General features: G+C 41.2%; 2 protein-coding genes across 2 annotated transcripts in view; both read right to left on the bottom strand.

Annotated features, from left to right (window-relative positions):
- The window catches only part of LOC133633769 (tRNA (guanine(26)-N(2))-dimethyltransferase-like), a 104,842-nt gene extending 104,525 nt beyond the window's left edge, over positions 1-317 (bottom strand). Inside the window, exon 1 of the mRNA XM_062026435.1 lies at positions 215-317. The gene's annotated coding sequence lies outside the window, so the exon portion shown is untranslated. The remainder of the gene's footprint in view (positions 1-214) is intronic.
- Positions 318-1,206: 889 nt separating this feature from the next.
- Positions 1,207-18,724, bottom strand: LOC133633766 (syntaxin-10). The gene is made up of 9 exons (XM_062026433.1): positions 18,649-18,724; positions 17,205-17,280; positions 12,658-12,751; positions 12,202-12,296; positions 12,066-12,128; positions 11,670-11,771; positions 6,003-6,109; positions 1,982-2,076; positions 1,207-1,889 (listed from the first exon to the last, which is right to left on the bottom strand). Exons 1-9 carry the CDS (start codon positions 18,714-18,716, stop codon positions 1,813-1,815), a joined length of 777 nt encoding a protein of 258 aa, XP_061882417.1. The 5' UTR covers positions 18,717-18,724; the 3' UTR covers positions 1,207-1,812.
- Positions 18,725-19,164: the final 440 nt, after the last annotated feature.

Genomic DNA, 19,164 nt, shown 5'->3' with positions numbered 1-19,164 from the left:
CCAAAAAACAATAGAGCCGAAATCAAAGAAACGTGTTGAAAAGTTTTAGGAATGGGCATAATTTCTAGTTCATCTTAAAATAATAGTTTTAACGAAGAAAAAAGAAAAAAAAAAAACACGCATTTTTGTCATGGAGTACCGGTCACGGAAAGCTACGTCCAACTATTGACTTTTTCAGTTCAAGAGCAAAGTGAAAATATTTTAAAAATCTTACCACCGATTTGCTGGAGTTATTTAATGAAAGATTCGAAACAAATGTGTCGTCGTTTGCAGCAGCAGACTGATTGCTGCACCTGCTGGGGTTCATCTTTGGCGCGAAAGTAGCAGCAGCCAATCAGGAGGGGAGTTTAACGTCAGCTGACTGACGCCATAGACGCCGTACATCGAGCGCTACTGCCTACTGGCGCTGACGAGACGCGGGGGCCGCCATCTTGGAGTGGTGATCCGCTCCACTCAGTGCAATTCATTTGGCAGGAGCAATGAACTGTCAGGGCATTTAATTCATCTTACCCCACTGATTTTCACGCAGTGTTTTTCTTCATACGTGTAGCTATGATAAAGGACACATGTTTTGGCGTGTTTTATTATCCATAGTTTGCTTAACAGTAATAGAATATTCTTATATGCTATAAGACTCCCCCCCAAGTATGACATTTTTAAATGTAATTTAATTGACAAGCAATTCTATTATGGTCTACTCTTGTTTGCTAGCGGCTACGATTTCAGTACTATTGAAGATCTTTGCTCCTTCTCAACACTGTGGTAATATTCTTTTCACAAAATACAACCAATATTAATGTCAATGTTAAATCTTACTTGTGAAAAGTAATCCCCCGATTCCTATTTTCAACAGTCCGCTCATTTGAGCAGGAAAACGCTGAACACCAGCCCGGCATCTTTGTTTTCTACCTGTCAACTGTCAGTTTAGGCTCATCATCACCACTTCAAGATGGCGGCCCATTTTCTCGCGTCACAGCAGCCAATGCTGCGTCTACTTATGACCTCAAGGGACGCTTATGACGTCGTTTCCCTCCAAATACGACCAAGTTCTCAATTATTACAATATCCTCGTAAAAAACGAAGTTTTTTTCTCATGACGTTAATACAACGACTCACCAGCAGATGGCACTGTTACCACCCTTTTACAAGTTGTTTTAAAAGCGATTTTAAAAAAAGACAAGTTAATATGTGAATTATTACATCTTTTTTTTTTATTCTTTATGATTCTGCATCGTTTCAATATAATATAAAACACAGCTGAGCAAAAAAAAAAAACACTTTTTACATTTAAAACATTCAAACTTGGCAGTACAATTTGGATAAAATACATTTGGTTGATTTTTCGCTCTCTCAAAACATGTGAAATGTCAGCATGAGCTTCTGTACAAAATAATAAAAGCCAAAAAAAAAAATACAAATGTACAGTATTAAGTCACTTAAGCAATACCATTGTTCTCCAGCAGGAGGAGCGCTGGGCTTAACAACAGCGTGCTTCCTGCTGCAGCGTCCTCCCTAGCAACAGCATCCTGCCTAGCAACCTGCAGGAGGCTGCTGACGTCCTACGCCAACGCAATTACATCGCCAAGGTATAAAAAAAGTTGTTTTAAAAACTTAAGTTTCAAAATAAAACAAGGAAACATCAAAATGTTTCGCAACGTTCAAAAAGCGGGAAAAACACATCCCTGATTTCCAATTGGCCGCCGCCTACTTTTCACTGAGGTTTCCACGGCGACGACAACCAGCCGTTTGGGAGGCAACAAAACAGAGGGGGGCGGGGCATGTGCGCAGTCCAGAGTTCAAAGGTCACCGGCATCAGAGAGCGAAGAAGAGGATGAGGACGACAACGAGGACTGCCGCCAGCACGCCGATGGCGCACCACTGGCGACGACCTGCAGGCGCCACACAGGAAGTTGTCGGGATCAACTCACGTTGCCACGGTAACAGCGACAGTGTGTGTGTGTGTGTGTGTGTGTGTACGTACTGCTGGTCATGTGAGAGACCTTCTCCAGCTTCTTGAGGACAGAGTCCATGCGAGACGACGTCTGGTCCATCTCGTCACCAAAGTCTCCCAATATACTGCAAGTACGTCACAACGTGAGGAAGCCATTTCCTGCACTCTTTCAAAACAAGGGCTTTCACTTCCTGCCGTTTTTCCTTTTTTTTCCCAGTCCATAAAATAAAAAGTAATGGTCAGTCATTCAATTATATAATAATTCATCATCGATTATTATATCATTATTATATTTTAAAGGCCTACTGAAAGCCACTACTACCGACCACGCAGTCTGATAGTTTATATATCAATGATGAAATCTTAACATTATAACACATGCCAATACGGCCGGGTTAACTTATAAAGTGACATTTTAAATTTGCCGCTAAACTTCCGGTTCGAAACGCCTCTGAGGATGACGTATGCGCGTGACGTATGCGCGTGACGGGAACACGGGTATGCCTTCCACATTGAAGCCAATACAAAAAAGCTCTGTTTTCATTTCATAATTCCACAGTATTCTGGACATCTGTGTTCGTGAATATGTTGCAATCATGTTCATTGCATTATGGAGAAGGAAGCTGAGCAAGCAAAGAAGAAAGTTGTCGGTGCGAAACGGACGTATTTTTCGAACGTAGTCAGCAACAACAGTACACAGCCGGCGCTTCTTTGTTTACATTCCCGAAAGATGCAGTCAAGATGGAAGAACTCGGATAACAGAGACTCTAACCAGGAGGACTTTTGACTTCGATACACAGACGCCTGTAGAGAACTGGGACAACACAGACTCTTACCAGGATTACTTTGATTTGGATGACAAAGACGCAGACGTGCTACCGTGAGTATGCAGCTTTGGCTTCTAAACATTTGATCGCTTGACCGTATGTGCGCAACTTTTTTTTGCGTATGTACGTAACTTTTTTTAAAATATATAAGCTTTATGAACCTTGGGTTAGGTGAACAGTCTTTTGGGCTGAGTGATTGTGTGTGTTGATCAGGTGTTTGAATTGTATTGGCGTGTTCTATGGAGCTAGGAGCTAGCAGAGGAGCTAGGAGCTAGCATAACAAACACGCAGGTGTTTTTATGCAGGATTAATTTGTGGCATGTTAAATATAAGCCTGGTTGTGTTGTGGCTAATAGAGTATATATATGTCTTGTGTTTATTTACTGTTGTAGTCATTCCCAGCTGAATATCAGGTCACCCCCGGCTCTCACAGCATCTTCCCTATCTGAATAGCTTCAACTCCCCACTAGTCCTTCACTTGCACTTTACTCATCCACAAATCTTTCATCCTCGCTCAAATTAATGGGGAAATTGTCGCTTTCTCGGTCCGAATCTCTCTCACTTCATGCGGCCATCATTGTAAACAATAGGGAACTTTGCGTATATGTTCAACTGACTACGTCACGCTACTTCCGGTAGGGGCAAGCCTTTTTTTTTAATCAGATACCAAAAGTTGCAATCTTTATCGTCGTTGTTCTATACTAAATCCTTTCAGCAAAAATATGGCAATATCGCGAAATGATCAAGTATGACACATAGAATAGATCTGCTATCCCCATTTAAATAAAAAAAATTCATTTCAGTAGGCCTTTAAACATATATTTTCTGGTAATAGGACTTTATTAAAATCATAACGTGTTTAATATTCTACTGTTATCAAATTAAAAATGTAACCATTTTCTTCTTATAATTTGATCAAACATAGCTGAGACTTACTTCCTGTTTCCATCTACAGCACTAGGCCTTCTGGGTAATGTAGTGCATAAACACTATACAAGGAGCCTATACTATACTATACAAGGAACACACACACACATATATATATATATATGGTTTTCTACACCAAAATTCATCTATTTCTTCTTCTTCTCCAGATTTTGGCGTGTTGTACCTTCCACATTTTTCTCCCGATTCAAACCGTTCCAACTTCAAACTGTTCAGCCTACTCGGGAATTGCGGGCTTTCCCTTGAAAAATTCAAAAAATTCCCAGATTTCCCGGACATTTTTCCCATTTAAAATGAATTGGATATTTTTCAACCTATTCGTACTATTCCACCTTCAACACATTCCACCATCCTGATGATTCAAACTACCCTTTTTCCAAGTTCAAAAAAATTCCAGGATTTTCCAGATGTCCTGATTTTCATAAGCCCTATTTCCATCGTTTTTTCTGGCGACTACTCCTCACACATTTTTCAACCCACTTCAACCGTTTCATTGTCAAAATATTCCTCTTAATCAGGACAAAGAACAAAGTTGTTTTTTTAACTGGAAAAATTTCCGGTTTTCTCGAAATTCCAGGAATACCAAAATGGTATTACGGAACATTCAACATTTCTTGACCGATTTGAAAAATGTCATCAACCATTTCAACTCATTCAGACCATTCAAGTTTGTTAAAATTTTCCCCAAAATTCCTGCTTTTCACGAAATTCCCAAATTTTGGGGAAATTCCCATTGAAATCAATGGGACATTCTTCAAAGTTCCACAACTCCCACATTTTTCATCTGATTCAAACTGTTCCAACTTCAAAATACTCAGCCTTTTCAGGGATTGTGTGCTCTACTTCAACAATTCTAAAACAATTCCCGGATTTCCCATAATTCCTTTATTTTTGGTCCATTTTCCCCATTTAAAATGAATTGTCCATTTTTCAAACTTCCACAATTCCCACATTTTTCAACCGATTCAAACCATTCCACCTTCAACACATTCAACTCATCAATTCAAACTACCATTTTTCAACCTTCAACAAATTTCCAGGAATTCCTGTTTTTTTTTAACCCTATTTCCACCCTTTTTTGTTTGACTACTCCTTTTCCTTTTTTCATCCCATTTCAACTGTTCCACTGTCAAAACATTTTTCTTAGTCAGGACAAAAAACAAGTTGGTTTAGGAACTAGAAAGATTCCCGGTTTTCCCGAAATTCCAGTATTTCCATAATACAATTTCTCAATTAAAAAATGTTACTACTTCAACATTTCATGACCGATTTCAACAATTCCAACACCAACCAATTCAGCTCATTTATGCTCCTAATCATTTTCAAAAAAATCCCGCGTTTTTCTCAAAATTCCAGGAAGTTCCCATTGCAATGAACGTGACATTTTTCCAAGTTGCACAATTTCCACATTTTTCAACCGATTCAAACCATTGCAACATCAACACATTCCACTCATCCTGAACATTCAAACTAACACTTTCCCAAGTTCCAAACTAAATTCCGTTTTTTTCCTGGAAAATCAAACTCTTCCACTACAAATTCATACTACATTCTGTCAGCATTTCAGTTCAACTTCAGCATTGGAGCATTCACACGCAATTCCTTCAGGAATGACCTCTTCTAGTTAATTATGATTATTAGTGAGGTGTGAATCTTTGGGCACCTAACAATTTGATCTGACTCTGATTCAATTTAGAATTGATTAAAAAAAATGTTTTAAAGAACATTTGACATGTGTTTAATTGTATTTCTGTACAGTATATGTCAAAAATCCAATAAACAAACAAAAATAATATTAAACAAGATTCTCGATTCAAACTTTTTTGCAATATATTATTTGGTATAATAATAATAGTGACACTTTTTCCAAAATAGGTCAGAAAAACTCATTTCGGTTGCTTTAAGATGGCCTATAAACTATAAAACAAGTTGATTGTTATAAAAAATATAAAAACATTGTTTTTTGAAAATTATGAATCGATATAGAACGGCGATTCAGATGTGAATCGATATTTTACGCATCCCTGTTATTGAGCTGAGTATGTGCTTCTACTGCCATCTAGTGTCTGCTTTTAAGCCTGTGATTGTTGAAGTGCTCTTTGAGGTCAAAGTTACAAGGAACACAAAATCATTGATTCATGATGTGACGTTTAAAAAAAAAAAAAAAAAAAAAAAAAACACCTCAAAACTTTCTCTCTCAATTTTACTGGAGGATTATTTGACTTTGTGGGATCAGAACATTGAATCAAAGCATTGTTGATGAGTAGGAGGAGACTTACATGGCCTGCTGGTCCAGTTCATCTCCAATACGTCCTGACATGTCTTTGAGGACTCGGATGCTTCCAGACACCAACTCCAGATTATCATCCTGCTCCTGCATGATCAGCTACACACACACACACACACACACACACACACACACACACACACACACACACACACACACACACACACACACACACACACACACACACACACACACACACACACACACACACACACACACAAACACACACACACACACACACACACACACACACACACACACACACAAACACACACACACACACAAACACACACACACAAACACACACACACACACACACACACACACACACAAACACACAAACACACACACACACACACACACACATTTAGTTTCACAAGTTAACTCATGTGATTAATCACCACAAAATAATTGCTTACAAACACAGATTAAAGGCCTACTGAAATGATTTTTTTTTATTTAAACGGGGATAGCAGATCCATTCTATGTGTCATACTTGATCATTTTGCGATATTGCCATATTTTTGCTGAAAGGATTTAGTATAGAACAACGTCGATAAAGTTCGCAACTTTTGGTCTCTGATAAAAAAAAAAACCTTTCCCCTACCGGATGTAGCGTGACGTAGTCAGTTGTTCACTCCCTCATATTTTCCTATTGTTTTCAACGCAGCTAGAGCTATTCGGACCGAGAAAGCGACGATTACCCCATTAATTTGAGCGAGGATGAAAGATTCGTGGATGAGGAACGTTAGAGTGACGGACTAGAATGCAGTGCAAGACATATCTTTTTTCGCTCTGACCGTAACTTAGGTACAAGCTGGCTCATTGGATTCCACACTCTCTCCTTTTTCTATTGTGGATCACGGATTTGTATTTTAAACCACCTCGGATACTATATCCTCTTGAAAATGAGAGTCGAGAACGCGAAATGGACATTCACAGTGCCTTTTATCTCCACGACAATACATCGACGAAGCTCTTTAGCATGAGCTAACGTGATAGCATCTGTCTCAAATGCAGATAGAAACAAAATCAATAAATCCCTGACTGGAAGGATAGACAGAAGATCAACAATACTATTAAACCATGTACATGTAACTACACGGTTAATAGATCTCAGCCTGGCAAAGCTTAACAATGCTGTTGCTAACGACGCTAAGGCTAACTTAGCAACTGGACCTCACAGAGCTATGATAAAAACATTAGCGCTCCACCTACGCCAGCCAGCCCTCATCTGCTCATCAACACCCGTGCTCACCTGCGTTCCAGCGATCGACGACGCGACGAAGGACTTCACCCGACCATCCGTGCGGTGGGCGTCTAGCATCGGCTAGGCGTCTGCTATCCAAGTAAGTAGTCCTTGTTGTGTTGCTACAGCCAGCCGCTAATACACCGATCCCACCTACAACGTTCTTCTTTGCAGTCTTCATTGTTCATTAAACAAATTGCAAAAGATTCACCAACACAGATGTCACGAATACTGTGGAATTGTGAAATGAAAACAGAGCTTTTTTGTATTGTATTCAATGGGGAAGGCATACCTCTGTTCCCCTGGCTACGTCACGCGCATACGTCATCCTCCAAAGGCTTTTTCAACCGGAAGTTTAGCGGGAAATTTAAAATTGCATTTTATAAGTTAACCCGGCCGTATTGGCATGTGTTGCAATGTTAAGATTTCATCATTGATATATAAACTATCAGACTGCGTGGTCGGTAGTAGTGGCTTTCAGTAGGCCTTTAAATTACACAATACATTTTTGAGCGCACATGGTCCTTTACTTGAAAGTTTACAAAACTCCCAACCAAACTACCACACACAGATTAAGCAACACTCTTGTAGGGCTGTGATTAATCCAAATTCAAAAGTGCGATTGATCAGGTTACAAAATAAAATGGTTCAACAGCAACTGTATGAACACATTCATGCTGTCAAACCATTCAAATATTTCATCGCATTCTTTTTATGAACAATTTGATACAATTCTTTTTTCTTTTTTTTTTAAAATCATTGTTTTGTATATTATTGCTTTGTATTTCATTTACTTTTTAGCAAAGTAAAGTAAAGTACCAATGATTGTCACACACACTAGGTGTGGCGAAATTATTCTCTGCCTTTGACCCATCACCTTTGATCACCCTCTGAGAGGTGAGGGGAGCAATGAGCAGCAGCGATGGCCACGCCCGGGAATCATTTTTGGTGATTTTACCCCCAATTCCAACCCTTGATGCTGTAAAAGAACCGTGACCTAATATTGTCTGTTTATTTACATGGTATCAGTGTAGAAATACACTGTGCCGCCACTCCTCCTTACGTCATCAGCCTGAACTGTGAAATGCGGTAGAAACACAAACCACACACTTCTCCAGGAACACATAGTTCCTGTACTTTTGGTGGAAAAGGGCCTAATGAGTCCGTTTAGCTGATTGGAGAGCTAGCTTCCGCAGCAAGCGGGTCCATGACGATGACTTCTGTTTTGTTTGACCAGCCGTTTTACTGCCGTGTTGCAGACACCGTTTGGAAACAATTAAAGTAAATAAACACTTATACAATTAGAGATGTCCGATAATATCGGCCGATAAATGCTTTAAAATGTAATATCGGAAATTATCGGTATCGGTTTCAACCTCCCGATTTTCCCAGGAGACTCCCCAATTTCAGTGCCCCTCCAAAAAATCTCGTGGGACTACCATTCTCCCGATTTCCACCCGGACAACATTATTGGGGGCGTGCCTTAAAGGCACTGCCTTTAGCGTCCTCTACAACCTGTCGTCACGTCCGCCTTTCCTCCATACAAACAGCGTGCCGGCCCAGCTACATAATATATGCGGCTTTTAAACACACAAGTGAATGCAAGGCATTTTTGGTCAACAACCATACAGGTCACACTGAGGATGGCCGTATAAACAACTTCTACACTGTTACAAATATGCGCCACACTGTGAACCCGCACCAAACAAGAATGACAAACACATTTCGGGAGAACATCCACACCGTAACACAACATAAACACAACAGAACAAATACCCAGAACCCCTTGCAGCACTAACTCTTCCGGGACGCTACAATATACTTACTTGTTTTTAAATCCTTACATGGTCTTGCCCCACCTTACCTCTCTGAGCTGCTCCACCTCTATGCCCCCACCCAGTCCCTCAGGTCAGCTGATCAGCTGATCCTGGAGGTACCTAAATCCAAGCGTAAGCTCAGGGGGGACAGAGCCTTCTCTGTTGCGGGCCCCAAACTCTGGAATGATCTTCCACTTCATGTGAGACAGGCCCCTTCTTTGGCTATTTTTAAGACCCTTCTTAAAACCCATTTTTATTCACTGGCTTTTAACCCAACATGAGACTTTAAACTGTTTTTAACTTTTAACTTTTTTAACTGTTTTTTTCTAACAAAATTGTTCTTAGGGTAATTTTGTATTTGCTTTTTTAATGTGTATTTTACTTCTGTTTTAAATTTTATTTTTTAGTCTGTCCTTTGCCTTTATTTCTTTGTGGTGTACAGCCCTTTGTTTTTCAACTGTGGTTGTTTTTAAAGGGCTTTATAAATAAAGTTGGTATGGTATGGTATGGTAATATATACCCCCCACCTCCCCCATCTCCCGAATTCGGAGGTCTCAAGGTTGGCAAGTATACTCTACTATACTCTGGACTGAAGCTGTGTGCCTTCATTGTTTTTGGAGCTGTTGTTTTGAGGCATGTTTAAAAAAAAAAAAAAAAAAAAAAAATGCACTTTGTGAAATTCAAAGTATAGTATTTCCCATAGTTGTAGTGGGTATCAGGATTATCTCAAGGAGAGCACATCCCAAATTCCAAGCTGCTGTTTTGAGGCATGTTAAAAAAAATAATGCACTTTGTGACTTCAATAATAAATATGGCAGTGCCATGTTGGCACTTTTTTTTCCATAACTGGAGTTGAAGTTGTTCTCTTATTTTGGAAAACCTTGTTTTTGATTGATTGATTGAAACTTGTATTAGCAGATTGCACAGTACAGTACATAGTCCGTACAATTGACCACTAAATGGTAACACCCGAGTACGTTTTTCAACTTGTTTAAGTCGGGGTCCACGTTAATCAATTCATGGTAAAGTTACATTGTTTAATGCAGGGGTCCTCAAGTTCAAATCTTGAAGGTCCACAAATGTTATTTTGAAACAGGCTGGGTCCGTTTATTATTGGTCAAACTTATATAGTAGCAGGAGGCAGGGGCGCCGAAAAGGGGGGGGGGGGGGGTGTATAGGGGGGCGGATTCTAGGGGCCCATGATGGAGGGGGGCCCAGAGAGGCCCCTAATGATGATGAAATTATAATACAGGGGGCCCTGTAAAGATTCTTTTCATGGGGCCCAAAATCCCTAGCGGCGCCCCTGGCAGGAAGTAGGTAGTAGTTTAACATTTTCTTAAAATTAACAAAAATAAAATAAATATCCAATAAAACATTTTCTTTGAAACAAAATTAAATAAGAACTGAAATAAAATAAATATTTAAGTACGTCTGGTAGCTGTGGCCTCAGAGAGTGGGATTTGATTTATTTTAGCTGTCATTTCCTCCTTTTCTTTGCCTTCTAACATGGCACCCATCACTTCAGTCAAGCATTATTTAATTATTTCTGCACCAGAGAATGGGTTCTTGTGTTTACCCAAAACCCATGCCACTCTGAGTGAGCACTCTGTTGCTATTTGTTGTTGTGTCATAGATTTAACAAAAATCTTGCTTGATGTTTCATATGACTTTTTCAGCCTCGTGATATCTTTTTTTCTTAGCTCCGAATCATGAGGAAATGTCTCTTCAAATTCGCGGTGCTCTTTCAGATAGTGACGTTTCAGATTTTCACTTTTCACCAGAGCAACAGTACTGTTCCATATTAGACACATTGGTTTGGTACTTGCAGTAGGTAGGATGAAAACATATTGCTCTGTCCATTCTTCCTTGAAACGTCGGTTTTCCCTGTCCAACTTTCTTCTACCAGCCTGAGCCAACTTGGAGCATGCCATTGTGATTTGATTCACATTCAGTAACTGACGAGTGAACAGTTAGCGAAGTAGTGATACGAGACAACTGTATGCCTGCAGCGAAAGGTTCCATGCATGTGGCGTGAGCGCTGTATGACCCAGGTGGTAACAGCCTATCAGCGCGTCGTTGTGATAGAGATGACAACCCATACTCTGATTGGCTGATTCCGCAGCCAATCAGAGTGGCGTTCTCTCGCTCTCACTCCGTCTCTCGAAACGTGGAGATATTTGACTAAAAACAACAAAGAACGTTGACTTGCGCTAGCGATAACTCAAAGATAAATACAATTATTATATTTTTTTTATAATTCCTGCTGGGTCCGGACGGACACGTCACTGGGTCCGGACATGGACCGCGGTCCGCCTGTTGAGGATCCCTGGTTTAATGCATCCAGCGGGGCATCACAACAAAATTAGGCATAATAATGTGTTAATTCCACGACTGTATATCGGTATCGGTTGATATCGGAATCAATAATTAAGAGTTGGACAATATCGGAATATCGGATATCGGCAAAAAAGCCATTATTTCTGTGTAAATAAATAATTTCACAACATATAATATCTGCGACTTATAGTCGGTGCGGCCAATATATTTTGCTATGAAAGATGATCATGTGACCTCCACACTACTTTTGTGTTACCTGCTGCTGTTCCTGCTGATCTTGGAGGTACCTGGAGTTGGTCGACACCAAATGGGCCTCCAGACCCGTCGACCTGTCAGGGGCCGATGCAGCCAGCAGGGCCTGAAAACAACAAAAAATGGTTGTGTGTTTGCTTTGGATGCATATGCAAAAGTGTAATATATTTGTCAGGACAGTAATCTATTTATTTATATCTGCACCTTATTGATTTTTTATCCTGCACTACCATGAGCTACTGCAACAAAATGTTGTTCTTATCTGTACTGTAAAGTTCAAATTTGAATGACAATAAAAAGGAAGTCTAAGTCTTGTTTCTGCAGACATTTACTTCCTGTGTGGACACAATTGACCATATATGGACTTGGGGGAATAGGAATGTGTTCAGCTTGCACGGACCTCCTTGTTCTTCTTCTCCGTCTGAGCCACAGCTGCCGGACTGGACAGGCGGTCCTTCATGTCCTGTCGAGCACAACATCAGAACCGAGGTCGGGTTCCGAGCGGGTCCGCTCACAGGACAGTGAGCCAACCTTACCTGCACGGACTTCCTGGTTTGCTCCACAAAGCCTCTCCTCTCCCGAAGCTCATCTTCGCCCAGACGGAACTTCCCCGGATTGGACTCCACGATACCTGAGACAGGCGCTCAAGAACCAAACGAGGTTGCCGTGGTGACAACGGATACGATTATTCTCCCTATTGCAGTGCCAACATCTCACTGATTCTAACATTTTGTGTACTGTCTCTTTAAGAAAGCATCACACGTCTTCTGGGGTCAAACTCAAGTACCAATACTAATCACGCTATGTTTGTCTGGATCCCTCGCCAACTCAATAATGGCATGTAAAAGCTCGCCGAGAAGAAAGAAACACACTGTAGTGGCGCGCCCGAGGGGGGGGTGGCTATTTCCTGGAAGAGCGGGGGAACAAAGTGTGTGTTTGTTGTGAAGACAAAGCGTGTGACGCTCACGCGGAGGGGAGCGCGTTAAGGATACTGATGGTCTCGCTCAGGTCCTCCAGGTCCCAGTCGATGGCTCGCAGACAGTTGCGCAACTCGTTGGTGCTCCAGTCCAGCTCGTCGCGACTCACCTGTCCGTCAAAGAAACACACAAACAAGAAAAATGTATGCTAGCTACAAAAGACAACATACAGCATGTAGCCAATCGTGTGGGTTCCCTCCACCCGTTTATGGCGACCTGCTTGATCCCACCTTTGACCTTCTTGTCGATTCGTTAGTGGCAATTGTAAAATAGTACCGTATTTTTCGGGCTTTAAGGCCCATTTAAAATCTTTTCATTTTCTCAAAACTCGACAGTGCGCCTAATGTACGGAATCATTTTGGTTGTGCTTACTGACCTCGAAGCTATTTTATTTGGTACGTGGCGAAATTATATGCGTGACCAGTAGATGGCAGTCACACATAAGAGATAGTGTATACTGCAATATGACTCAAGTAAACAACACCAACATTTTACATGTTCATTGAAAATATAGAACTATACACACGGCGCTTAAAATCTATCAAAATGTTTTAGTACGACTTTGGTAAGCTATAAAGCCGCACCGCTTGATGGATTGTACTGTGCTTCAACATAGGAGCATTATTATGGTGTGTGTGTATAAGGTAAGACATATTATCTGGCGTTTTATTTCGCAATATTAAGCAAAACCAACTTTTCTTACCTTCTGGTACCTGCTGATCTGTATTTGGGATCTGCATAAGTCCTGAAAATGTGCGTGAGTCCGCCTGTGTACTCCCTGCCGACACCGTAGTCGATAAGCTTCTTCTTTTTCTCTATCTTCTTCTTATGGGACATTCATCCTCCGCTGTTGCCATTTCTAATATAAAGTAGTGTAAAGTTCTTACTTATATCTGTCAGTAAACTCGCCATGAAAGCGCTAAAACATACCGGTGTAGTGAGTTTACATTATTCACCCAAGGAACTTTAGTTATTAGAGAATTCCGGTCAGACGGTTTTTCACGGGACACCTTGTTGTTGCACCTGTGAGCCACGGATGAGGAGATTCTGCTCCGTTATTGATGCAAGTAAAGTCTGAATGTCATTAAAACAGTTAGCTCCATCTTTTGACACTTCTTCCACTCCCGTCCTCGCACGCTACACCGCTACAACAAAGATGACGGGGAGAAGACGCCGTCGAAGGTGAGCCACGTAAATAAGACCGCCCACCAAACGGCACATCCTGCCTGAAGCGACGGTCAGAAAGCGGCTTGAAGATGATGTGTAAAACATCATTTATGCAACATTTTGACCCAAGAACCACCATTACATGTTATGTAGACCACAAGGAAGTATTTACATTTAGAAAAATAATAATAATAATATGACCCCTTTAATGCGCCCTATAATCCGGTGCGCCTTTTGTATGAAAATAGACCTCACTACACCCGCTCATCGGCAGTGCGTCTTATGGTCCGCAAAATCCGGTAGTCAAATGGCAATGCTGCAGTGGGTCTGGATTACCGTATTTCTGTGGATATGCTACACCCACTAAATTTTAGAACAGGGGTGTCAAACTAATTTTAGCTTAGGGGCCGCATGGAGCAAAATCTCTTCCCACGCGGGCCGGACTGGTAATATCATGTCATTAAAACCTAAAAATAACCTTCACATTGTTTTCTTTGGCCAAAAATAGAACAAGCACATTCTGTAAATGTAAATTTTACAAATAATCCTCTTAGAAAAACACTCCCATGTTAGTTGAAAATTTTGAGGAAAGAATTGGTGCAGTTTCAAAAACACCATGAAGAAACCAATGAACTTAGACTTTGTCTTAGTTTTTTTTACAAAGCCATCAAACTTCCTGTTTGGGATTCTCATGTTGGCAGTTCACCATTAGAAATAAAGCAATCGAGTGTTTCTTTAACCCGCTGCATTGGTGACATCCACAACTGCCACAACACTTTCATCATTCAAATATTACAATTATGGTATAAACTAGAGATGTCCGATAATGGCTTTTTTGCCGATATCCGATATTGTCCAACTCTTAATTACCGATTCCGATATCAACCGATACTGATATATACAGTCGTGGAATTAACACATTATTATGTCTAATTTTGTTGTGATGCCCCGCTGGATGCATTAAACAATGTAACAAGGTTTTCCAAAATAAATCAAAGTAAGTTATGGAAAAAAATGCCAACATGGCACTGCCATATTTATTATTGAAGTCACAAAGTGCATTATTATGTTTTAACATGCCTCAAAACAGCAGCTTGGAATTTGGGACATGCTCTCCCTGAGAGAGCATGAGGAGGTTGAGGTGGGGGGGTTGGGGATAGCGGGGGGTGTATAGTGTAGCGTCCCGGAAGAGTTAGTGCTGCAAGGGGTTCTGGGTATTTGTTCTGTTGTGTTTATGTTGTGTTACTGTGCGGATGTTCTCCTGAAATGTGTTTGTCATTCTTGCTTGGTGTGGGTTTACAGTGTGGCGCATATTTGTAACAGTGTTAAAGTTGTTTATACGGCCACCCTCAGTGTGACCTGTATGGCTGTTGACCAAGTATGCCTTGCATTCACTTGTGTGTGTGTAAAAGCCGCATATATTATGTGACTGGGCCGGCACGCTGTTTGTATGGAGGAAAAGCAGACGTGACAGCAGGTTGTAGAGAACGCTAAAGGCAGTGCCTTTAAGGCACGCCCCCAATATTGTTGTACGGGTGGAAATCGGGAGAAATTCGGGAGAATGGTTGCCCCGGGAGATTTTCTGGAGGGACACTGAACTTCAGGAGTCTCCCGGGAAAATTGGGAGGGTTGGCAAGTATGAGAATTTGCGGTGCCGCTGTATAATACCGGCGGGCCAGCTCTAATATTAATTTGATATTGCCTCAAGGGCCAAATGAAATTACACGGCGGGCCATATTTGGCCCGCGGGCCAGAGTTTGACACCCATGCTTTAAACCATAACCAAGCATGCATCAATATAGCTCTCGTCTCAAAGTAGGTGTACTGTCACCACCTGTCACATCACGCCCTGACTTATTTGGAGTTTATTGCTGTTTTCCTGTGTGTAGTGTTTTAGTTCTTGTCTTGCGCTCTTACTTTAATGGCTTTTTCTCTTTTTTTGGTATTTTCCTGCAGCAGTTTCATGTCTTCCTTTGAGCGATATTTCCCCCATCTACTTTGTTTTTTAACAATCAAGAAGATTTCCGTTGTTTTTATCCTTCTTTGTGGGGACATTGTTGATTGTCATGTTATATTCGGATGTACATTGTGGACGCCGTCTTTGCTCCACAGTAAGTCTTTGCTGTCGTCCAGCATTCTGTTTTTGTTTACTTTGTAGCCAGTTTTACTTGCGTTCTGTATAGTCTTCCCTAAGCTTAAATTACATTTCTTAGGGGCACTCACCTTTTTCTTTATTTTTAGTTTAAGCATTAAATGCCTTTTTACCTGCACACTGCCTCCCGCTGTTTCCGACGTCTACAAAGCAATTAGCTACCGGCTGCTACCTACTGATATGGAAGAGTATTACACGGTTACTCTGCCGAGCTCTAGACAGCACCGACACTCAACAACAACACATCATTAGCAGACTATAATTACTGGTTTGCAAAAAATATTTTTAACTAGGGATGTCCGATAATATTGGACTGCCGATATTATCGGCCGATAAATGCTTTACAGTGTAATATTGGAAATTATCGGTATCGGTTTCAAAAAGTAAAATTGATGACTTTTTAAAACGCCGCTGTGTACACGCACGTAGGAAAAGTACAGGGCGTCAATAAACCTTAAAGGCGCTGCCTTTGCGTGCCGGCCCAGTCACATAATATCTACGGCTTTTCACACACACAAGTGAATGCAAGGCAAGCTTGGTCAACAGCCATACAGGTCACACTGAGAGTGGCCGTATAAACAACTTTAACACTGTTACAAATATGCGCCACACTGCGAACCCACACCAAACAAGAATGACAAACACATTTCGGGAGAACATCCACACCGTAACACAACATAAACACAACAGAACAAATACCCAGAACCCCTTGCAGCACTAACTCTTCCGGGACGCTACAATATACACCCCCCGCTACCCCCCACCTCAACCCCGCCCACCTGGGAGAGCATGGCCCAAATTCCAAGCTGCTGTTTTGAGGCATGTTAAAAAAATATATACACTTTGTGACTTCAATAATAAATATGGCAGTGCCATGTTGGCATTTTTTTCCATAACTTGAGTTGAATTACTTTGGAAAACCTTGTTACATTGTTTAATGCATCACAACAAAATTGGGCATAATAATGTGTTCATTCCACGACTGTATATATCAGTATCGGTTGATATCGGAATCGGTAATTAAGAGTTGGACGATATCGGAATACATGCAAAAAAGCCATTAACGGACATCTCTATTTTTAACCCAAATAGGTGAAATTAGATAATCTCCCACGGCACACCAGACTGTGCCGCGGCACAGTGGTTGGAAAAACACTGCACTGCGCCCTGCCGCCCCCCCCCCCAAAAAAATGCGTGGGGTCCGAATCCCGGGAATGTCACGTGTATGTGCGACGTAACTCACCTGAGTTCCATCCTGCAGTAGCTCCTCCCACCTGTCAAACAGGCCACGGGCACGCGCAGTGGCCTTCTGCACCTCCCTGCACACGCACGCGCACAAAGACACACAGTTTGATTGATTGATTGAGACTTTTATTAGTAGGTTGCACAGTGAAGTACATATTCCGTACAATTGACCACTAAATGGTAACACCCGAATAAGTTTTTCAACTTGTTTAAGTCGGGGTCCACTTAAATTGATTCATGATACAGATATATACTATCATATATACTATCATCATAATACAGTCATCACACAAGATAATCACATTGAATTATTTACATTATTTACAATCAGGAGTGTGGAGGGGGGGTGGGGTGGGGGGGTGGGGATATGGACATCAAGTAGTGGACATAGAGAGAGAGAGAGAGAGAGAGAGAGATCAGAAGGCATAAGAAAAAGAATCTGCATTTGATTGTTTACATTTGATTATTAGCAATCCGGGGAGGGTGTTAGTTTAGGGTTGTAGCTGCCTGGAGGTGAACTTTTATAGCGGTTTTGAAGGAGGATAGAGATGCCCTTTCTTTTATACCTGTTGGGAGCGCATTCCACATTGATGTGGCATAGAAAGAGAATGAGTTAAGACCTTTGTTAGTTCGGAATCTGGGTTTAACGTGGTTAGTGGAGCACCCCCTGGTGTTGTGGTTATGGCGGTCATTTACGTTAAGGAAGTAGTTTGACATGTACTTCGGTATCAGGGAGGTGTAGCGGATTTTATAGACTAGGCTCAGTGCAAGTTGTTTAACTCTGTCCTCCACCTTGAGCCAGCCCACTTTAGAGAAGTGGGTAGGAGTGAGGTGGGATCTGGGGTGGAGGTCTAGAAGTAACCTGACTAGCTTGTTCTGAGATGTTTGGAGTTTAGATTTGAGGGTTTTGGAGGTGCTAGGGTACCAGGAGGTGCATGCGTAATCGAAAAAGGGTTTATTTGTTTTTCACGCAGACTGTTTGTGTTCTTTTTAAACCCCATTTTGTTCACACACACACACACACACACACACACACACACACACACACACACACACACACACACACACAATAGCTTTCTTTGAAGCAAACACACACACAGGCTAACTTCGCACCGTTTCGTAACATCGCAGCTTTCGGTTAACAGTACAAGAAAAAAAAAGAAAAAAAAGGTGAAACAAACAGTAGATGGAAAAAAAAGCAAATAAAAGGGAAGATTAGACGGAGTCAAAGTGACTTTTTGTTTGCTGGACGCAAACTAAACGTGCACGCGCTGATAGCATCCAAGCTAGCTCGCCATTCAAGTTAACTCCTCTGACACAAACTTTTTGTCTTTGGCTCCCACAGCGACTCGCCGAGTGGGAGTGACGTCAAACGTTTCAATGTCCGCGCTAAATGAATGCCTTCGAATTCGTTTTAAAACATGTTTTAATGAACTTCTTACCCTTTCACCACGAAAAACGGGTCCTCCAGCGACATGGCGCTTCCGGGTAACGTCACGCGCCTGCGCATTGGCAGAAGTGAGGCATTCAGGTGTCGGCGTTTTTTTTTGTTTTGTTTTTTTATTATTATTATTATTTTTTTTTTTTTTTATAAACTTTTATTTATAGATTTCAACGTTTACAAACAGTTGAAAATAATAATCAAAGTCAATGTTTTATCAATCAATGTTTATTTTTATAATATTTTATTAGAGCGTATCAAAACACGTATTGGTATGTCAGACTTAGCCTTGTCTTGGTTTAACTCTTATCTTACTGACAGGATGCAGTGCGTCTCCCATAACAATGTGACCTCGGACTATGTCAAGGTAACGTGCGGAGTTCCCCAGGGTTCGGTTCTTGGCCCTGCACTCTTTAGTATTTACATGCTGCCGCTGGGTGACATCATACGCAAGTACGGTGTTAGCTTTCACTGTTATGCTGATGACACCCAACTCTACATGCCCCTAAAGCTGACC

Source organism: Entelurus aequoreus, linkage group LG18, assembly GCF_033978785.1.
Source record: "Entelurus aequoreus isolate RoL-2023_Sb linkage group LG18, RoL_Eaeq_v1.1, whole genome shotgun sequence".
In the NCBI taxonomy this organism is placed as follows: Eukaryota; Metazoa; Chordata; class Actinopteri; order Syngnathiformes; family Syngnathidae; genus Entelurus; species Entelurus aequoreus.
The sequence above is the reverse complement of the archived record's forward strand: the minus strand, read 5'-3'. Positions and strand labels throughout refer to the sequence as shown.

Excerpts from the sequence above, each read along its gene's own strand:
- LOC133633766 (XM_062026433.1), bottom strand. The coding sequence starts at position 18,716 with ATGCGCAGGCGCGTGACGTTACCCGGAAGCGCCATGTCGCTGGAGGAC. Across the intron at positions 12,752-17,204 it reads TACTGCAGGATGGAACTCAG|GTGAGTCGCGACGAGCTGGA; the intron begins GTGAGTTACGTC and ends TTTGACGGACAG. Across the intron at positions 6,110-11,669 it reads ATCAGCAGGAACAGCAGCAG|CTGATCATGCAGGAGCAGGA; the intron begins GTAACACAAAAG and ends GTGTGTGTGTAG.